This window comes from Cibotium barometz, chromosome 8 (assembly GCF_041138505.1).
Source record: "Cibotium barometz isolate CiBa-2024 chromosome 8, ASM4113850v1, whole genome shotgun sequence".
In the NCBI taxonomy this organism is placed as follows: Eukaryota; Viridiplantae; Streptophyta; class Polypodiopsida; order Cyatheales; family Cibotiaceae; genus Cibotium; species Cibotium barometz.
In genome coordinates this window covers 16,446,845-16,453,651 of record NC_141053.1, presented here as the reverse complement: position 1 = coordinate 16,453,651, position 6,807 = coordinate 16,446,845, and the positions used below count along the sequence as shown (strand labels likewise).

Below are 6,807 nucleotides of genomic sequence, written 5' to 3'. Positions count from 1 at the left end.
TCACCATTTAGCTGTTAGAAATGACCTTTTGCCCTTCAGCTCTTTCCCCATCTGATATAGCAGCTGATGCACAAGCTTTCCTTGTAAATGCTTGTCATCTCCTACAACATAGGACTGCAGTTCCTGCTCATCTTCAATCCAACTCTGACTACACTTCCTCCACACATTCTCTCCTTGTTTTGAATTCTCCACCTTGACTGCATTTTGCCTCGACCTTTCCACGTCCACTGCAAGCTTATGCAACCCAGCATCAGCATAGATTTTTGACATCATAACATATGCAAAAGCCTGCTTGGGCTGTAAATTCACTGCATGATCAAATGCCTGCTTTGCTAACTCTAAATTGCCATGAGTACGGCATGCACACAGCAAGCACAACCAAATGATCAGATCAGCCTGCATTGGCATGCTCCCCAACATGTTTTCTATGCTCTGGAAGTCCCCTGCTCGGCCAAGGAGGTCTATCAAGATGTTATAATGCTTCAAATCTGGAGTTAAACCATGTCTGCTCATAGATTCAAAATACTCAAGACCTTTCAGAACAAGGCCCGCATGGCTGCAAGCGGAGAGAACTAAAATAAACGTAACTTCATCAGGCTTAATACTTGCCCTTTTCAACTTCTCAAACAAGTGCAGGCTTGCTGCAGTGTTTCCTTCTCCTACATGACCAGCAATGCAAGCATTCCATGCTACAACATCAGGTTCAGGATGTTTGTTAAAGACTGCATGTGCGTCGACCATGCTTGCACAATTTCCATATGTGTGAACCAAAGTCGATGCCATGGAGGGTATCCTATCATACCCGGCAGAGACAATGTCAAAGTGAACCTGTTTACATACTGCCAAGCTTCGTCTCTCACTGCAAGCTTGCAGTATGTGGATAAGCATGACGTCATCCAGAGCCACATGCTCCATTCGCATTTGCTTGTACAATTGTAAAGCCTTCTCTCCTTTGCTCTGCTGAACATATGCTGAGAGCATTGCAGTCCATAAAATGAGGTCCCGTCGGGTCAGCGAGTTGAATACATTTTCTGCTTCAACAACTGCCCCACACTCGCCATACATACTCACAAGGGTGGTTTGAAAGAGGACATCTGATGCATAGCCACTCCTTCGGGCATCTGCATGCAATGCCCGTCCAATTTCCAAAGACATCAATTTGGTTGATTGCCCCATCACCACAAGGCCTTCTTCCTTCTCTGCAAGGGTGCGACATGCCACAAGGGCCATGCTAAATGTCGGACGGTCTGGCCTCATGCCCTCCTCCTGCATTTGCCTGTACAGTTGTAAAGCCCTCTCTCCTTGGCCCTGTTCAACATATGCAGAAAGCATTGCAGTCCACGATACAATGCTGCGTTGGGGCAATGCACAGAACATTTCCTGTGCTTCCACAATTGCCCCACACTTGCCATACATACTCATAAGGGTGTTGCAAACAAACAGGTTGGATGTAAAGCCCTTCTCACGTGCCTCGGCATGAAACTTCTTGCCCTGTGCAAGGTCTCGAATGCTGCCACAAGCTTTAAAGAGGCTGACAAATGTAAAATCATTGGGTTCCACACTATCCTCTAGCATACACTGATAACTTTTAAGTGCTTTGTGGCCGCAACCGCACTCTGTGTATGCAGATATGATAGCAGACCAAGAAAAAACTGTGCGGCGAGGTAATGTGGAAGAAATCTGGAGTGCATCTTCGATGGAGCCACATTTAGCAAGCGTCATCACCAAGTAGTCACCAAGCAAGTTCGTCAAGTTGGTTCTATGGAGAGCAAGATGGGCATGGACTTGCTTGGCTTGAATCGAGGCATTGCTCTTAATGCAAGCCTGGAGGAGGGACATATACGTGTTGTCGGAGGGGGATGTGTGCATGCGGGAGAGGACATCCAACGCCCGGTCAAGCTGTCCTTTTTCGCAGAAAGTCTGAAGAAGCTGCTCATCATCATCACCACCACCGCCATAGAAAGAATAAGAGGAGGAAGCAAGACCTCCCTGCGGCCGCTGTTGATGGTGTGGAGCGGCAACATCACCATGGAGGGCGGAAAGCCAAGAGTCCACCGGCAGGGGTTTGTGCTGGCTGTTAGAGGCCTTGTGGCAGAAGGCCGAGTGCCGACGGCTTCTCCTTCTGTTGTTGTGGTGGTGGTTATGTAACAACACTTCCTCACTCTGACTCTCCTGTTGTTGCGATTTTGATGATACTGCCGCTGCCACTGATGATCTTAGCAGCAGTAGTAGAAATGGACGACTGGCAAACCGAGACCCGACAGGAAGAACGCCCATTCCATTCCATGGCAGCCTCTCTAACCGGGGACAGAGTGCACACACACTCACTCTCTCTCTCTCTCTCTCTCTCTCTCTCACACACACACACACTCTCTCTCTCTCTCACACGTACAAGTTCGAGTAGATCTTGGTATTGCTTTGAGAGAATACCTTTAGGCTTTCAAGAGCCTATACTTATTTTTGCACATACTTCCAAAAACATTAAAAATTTGGAGGTTTCTACCAGATGCCAATCCTTCAAGTAGAGAAGAGTTTTGCAAGTGCCATCAACATAGCTACGTTGTCCACATAGGAGCTTAGAGCTAATTTTTTTCATGTGTTGTTTGTGATGGTGGGCAACTTCGTAAGAAGACGATACTTGTGTAGGCCACACTCCTCGGACTATTTGACACCACACCTCCAAGAGGGATCAAGGCCATGGTTTCTCCGACCGTTAGATTGGGAGTTAGAATCTAAAGATTCTCAACGGATATAAAGAGGAGGCATTAGATTCTTGCTCATAAAGAGGAGGGGCCATTGTGGATTAAAAACTAATTAATGAAGGGGTCAGTGGATTAAAAACGAATTAATGGTGCGCGCGCGATCGACGCTACTGTTTTTTTTTTTCAAAAATCATTGGTTCATGCTCGGTTCATGCTCTCGGGTCACATTGCCTTGAATTGATGGGGTTCACACATGGTTCACAAAAGGTTCACAATGGGTTCACACATGGTTCACAACCTTGTGAATATTGTCCCACAGGTGCATGCTCTTGGGTCACATTGCCATGAATTTATTGGGTTCACACATGGTTTACACATGGTTCACAAATGGTTCCCACTTGGATCACACATGGTTCACACAGGGTTCGCTACCCTGCTAATACTTTTCTAAAATTGTATGCTCTCGGGTCACATTGCCATAAATTGATGGGGTTCACTCTTGGCTCACACATGGTTCACTCAGGGTTTACAACCCTATGAATATTTTCCCGAAGGTACATGTTCTCGGGACTCATTGCCATGATGAGTTCATTGGGTTTACACATGGTTCACACAAGTTTCACTTTAGGATCACACAAGGATTACAAGCATGAGTATCTTATTCACATACCCTCTAAGGATTATATTCATCTACTTAGGAGCCATTTTTGAGAACAAAGGGAGTACAGACCATTGTCTGTCTATTACCCACAACCACTCACATTAAAAATTAGCATAAGGGTCTTCTCATTCACAACATAATGGAGTTTTCCATCAAGGAAGATTTACAATCCATAAAGACAATGTGTTTGCTAAAAAATTATCCACGACCACTCACAATTAAAATTAGCATAAGGGACTTCTCATTCACATCACAATAGAGTTAAATATCAAGAAAGAACCACAATCTTTAAAGAAATTGTGTTTGCCAAGAAATTATCCACAACAACTCACATTAGAAAGAAGCATGAGGGACTTCACATTCACAACATAGTAGAGTTATTCATGAAAAACAAGAGAAGATAAGAAACAATGCAAATTATCATTGCCAAAATATTTGTCAATAAGTTTGCCGCGATACAAACTAACTTTGCAATAATGCAAAGTATCATTCCCAAAATCGTTGCCACAATACAAAATGAGTATCATGTGAAGCCAAAACTATGCCGACACAAAGAAGGTGAACTCATTGTATCTCCAAGATCTTTTTCTTCGCCCATGCAGCCAAATCTAGCTTCAACTGCTCCACGGCCTCATGTTTGAACCAGGTCCTAGTCAACTACACACATAAGAGAAAATAAAATCGAATAAGTACAACTCCTTAATTGTGAAACTTAGAGACAAGACTCAAGAGAAGCATCTTACATAGCTCTTCGATCGTTTGCCGTATGCCCCCTCAATCATCCGTTTCATGTAGGCCATGACATAGAATCCACAATCTATAGCATTAGGCTGTTGCGGCACCTGCCAAAGAATCAAAGAATGAGTGAACCAATACAAATTTTCATGGTTAGTGATCACAAGGGTGCCAGGATTATTACATGTGGTTTCTCCAAGGTAAACTCCCTCAATGAGTTGTTAGAGTAATGTGAAGCCATGATTTGCAAAGCCCTAAAAGCATAGTTGGTGTAGATGGTAAAAAAAAGGTCTTTCTTGTTCTAAGATAACAAAACAAGTAGCCAATATGTACCTGTAAACAGATGACAAATGAGTTGGAGACACTACCCTTGAGAGTGGATCAAGATATAGTAATCCATGAGTCTCCCATGGACAATGCACTAGCCTTTTATGGATATTGTTGTACAACACAAAAAGTTGCCAATGATGTCTGTAGAATGAGAAGCAACAAGAACACATTAATCCATTAAGCATCCTATTAGATAGTTTGAACATCAAACGTACTAAGTTAGTAGACCTACCCATCCACAATTGGAAAGAAGATAAACAAGTACTTTGCCACATCTACCTCTCCAAAGTAACTATCAAGCTTTTTTGCCTCTTGATTTCGACATGCCTTCATAAAGGCATACCAAAGGCTGTCACAAAACCATGCTTTTTTGAAGACATGGCTTCACATTGTGTTCTCGAACCACCTATAAATTAAGCAGTTCATTGATGTCACATCCGTGCAATATACATATGCATATGGAAAAGATCAAGCCTTTTTTAAAAAATAGACTTACATATGATACAAATTCATTGTCCGTGTCGATGCTTTTTGAGTCACAATTGACTCCAAAAGGCTACCATCAACCTCAACAACTTGATTCGATGCATGAGACACAAACTGAATAGCAAGACCACTCTCAAACCTACATAGTGTAAAAGACGTATGATCATACATGCAAGTAGAAAATGATTCACACATGAAAGATAAAAGACTTCTATTAAATAGCCTTACCTCTTAATGAAATCATCACATTTCAAAGGTTGACTTAAGTTAGCATCTATAGTTGTGCTTCCATTCGCAATGACCATGGTAATGGGAGCACTTGTGCTCGATAAAGGGGAGTCACTAATAACAGTAGGAGACCCAAGCCTTGTGGATATGCCAACCTATGCAAAATTAGAGAAACATTTGATACATATCCATTCTACACTTTATGAAAGCAATGTTTACATAAAGGAATTTATTTTTAACACACCTTCGCTTTTTGGCCATTTGCGCATGAGTTGCAAGGGGAGTTTCATTGGCTCACTGATTTGCAATGAGCACAAGATTCGGCTTCCCTCGAAGAACGTACGAGTGCTATCCTCTTTCATAGGAGCTAAAAGTGGCCCTTGATCGTCAAAGCTCACCAACTTCTCCTACAAAAGAGAATGAGCAATATAAATTTAATGACAATAAAAGAATCTCTACCCCGTTGTAAAAAAGAATGAGAAAAAAGCATTAAGCCTCTGTCAGGAGAGTATTACCGGAGTGACTACTTCGTCACGTACTTCATGTGATCCATCATTTAAAGGATTGGCGGCGGGTGCGGATGTCGTTGCATTATCCTTCGCTATTAAGCGCCTCTAAATTAAGAAAACATTACTCAAAATGATGCAAACACACATGAATATAATGCACTACCAACCAAAGCAATTATTCTATACTCACATGTTTCTCATAGCCTTCAGCAATCCGCTTGTTGATGCGACTCAAGCGAACATCCTTTCCCGCGAGGTATTTTTGCATTGCACTCTCAACCTTCTCTCTAATGTAAGTATCCTTGCTTTCAAAGCACGATCTTTCATCATCACCCATTGCGTCCCAATCCTCTTCAGCCCTCTTTTTAAGTGGAGCTTCTTGAGTCCTCGCTTTGTGTACAAAGCTCTTGGGGCCTCTTGAGTGCGATGACCTAGAGGACGACCACCCTTTCGCATAGGAATATCTACATTGATATGATGCTTTTTGCGCAAATGGTCCATCATATCACCTCGCCTGAGGTATCGTACATTCAACCTGCGACACTCCTCTGTAGCAATGCACAAACGAGCGGTGCGATCGTCGTCAAGCAAAACATCTTCAAACAATTGTGTTTCATCGGTGGCCATCAACCTTATAAAAAAAACACCATACATTAGTTGACTTTTCTTAAGCATGTGAAGCTCATCCACAACTCAAGTATGACTCAATGACTCAATGCAAAGGTGATTAAGCGACTCGATGCAAAGACGCACACACACAACTCTCTCCTCTCTCACTTATCGAGAGCAATTTCTATTTGATGCGCTTTTACTTTTTTTCGCTTTTTCTTAGTGTCATTTATAGCATCTCAAAGTGTGGAATGTACTGCCAATAATGTATCTAATTTGTCTTATAGGCCAACTTCGGCCTCAAAAGGTCATTAATGTGACTTTCTTACTTCCCTTCTTTATATACCAAGATGAATCCAAGATAAGCCCAAATTCACCTTTAAACGAAAGTGCAAGTTATAGACTCATGGTAGCCATCCACAAGACCATATAACCATTAGCTCCATCATGCATAGTATTGACTAAATACTACAACATCCCTACTAACACCGTCAGTGCCTAATAGCGGTTGTAGAATTAGGTACCAATATATGCTCCCCCACACACA

The 6,807-nt window shown here is 42.5% G+C and overlaps 2 protein-coding genes and 1 long non-coding RNA gene across 3 annotated transcripts; all 3 read right to left on the bottom strand.

The window, feature by feature from the left end:
* Window positions 1-2,277, bottom strand: LOC147635966 (pentatricopeptide repeat-containing protein At1g03540-like). Its single transcript, XM_086802050.1, has one exon. The coding sequence runs from the start codon at window positions 2,275-2,277 to the stop codon at window positions 1-3; it is 2,277 nt and encodes a 758-aa protein (XP_086658176.1).
* Window positions 2,278-3,814: 1,537 nt separating this feature from the next.
* On the bottom strand, window positions 3,815-4,793 carry LOC147635965 (uncharacterized). Its single transcript, XM_086801056.1, has 4 exons — window positions 4,661-4,793; window positions 4,467-4,569; window positions 4,107-4,205; window positions 3,815-4,020 (listed from the first exon to the last, which is right to left on the bottom strand). The coding sequence occupies exons 1-4, from the start codon at window positions 4,759-4,761 to the stop codon at window positions 3,928-3,930; spliced, it is 396 nt and encodes a 131-aa protein (XP_086657182.1). The 5' UTR covers window positions 4,762-4,793; the 3' UTR covers window positions 3,815-3,927.
* Window positions 4,794-5,286: 493 nt separating this feature from the next.
* On the bottom strand, window positions 5,287-6,009 carry LOC147635964 (uncharacterized). Its single transcript, XR_015266382.1, has 2 exons — window positions 5,842-6,009; window positions 5,287-5,756 (listed from the first exon to the last, which is right to left on the bottom strand). It is a non-coding gene; the product is annotated as an uncharacterized LOC147635964 (long non-coding RNA).
* Between the last annotated feature and the right edge of the window lie 798 nt (window positions 6,010-6,807).

Excerpts from the sequence above, each read along its gene's own strand:
- LOC147635966 (XM_086802050.1), bottom strand. The coding sequence starts at position 2,277 with ATGGGCGTTCTTCCTGTCGGGTCTCGGTTTGCCAGTCGTCCATTTCTA.
- LOC147635965 (XM_086801056.1), bottom strand. The coding sequence starts at position 4,761 with ATGAAGGCATGTCGAAATCAAGAGGCAAAAAAGCTTGATAGTTACTTT. Across the intron at positions 4,570-4,660 it reads TTCTTTCCAATTGTGGATGG|ACATCATTGGCAACTTTTTG; the intron begins GTAGGTCTACTA and ends CTCATTCTACAG. Across the intron at positions 4,021-4,106 it reads GCAAACGATCGAAGAGCTAT|TTGACTAGGACCTGGTTCAA; the intron begins GTAAGATGCTTC and ends TTATGTGTGTAG.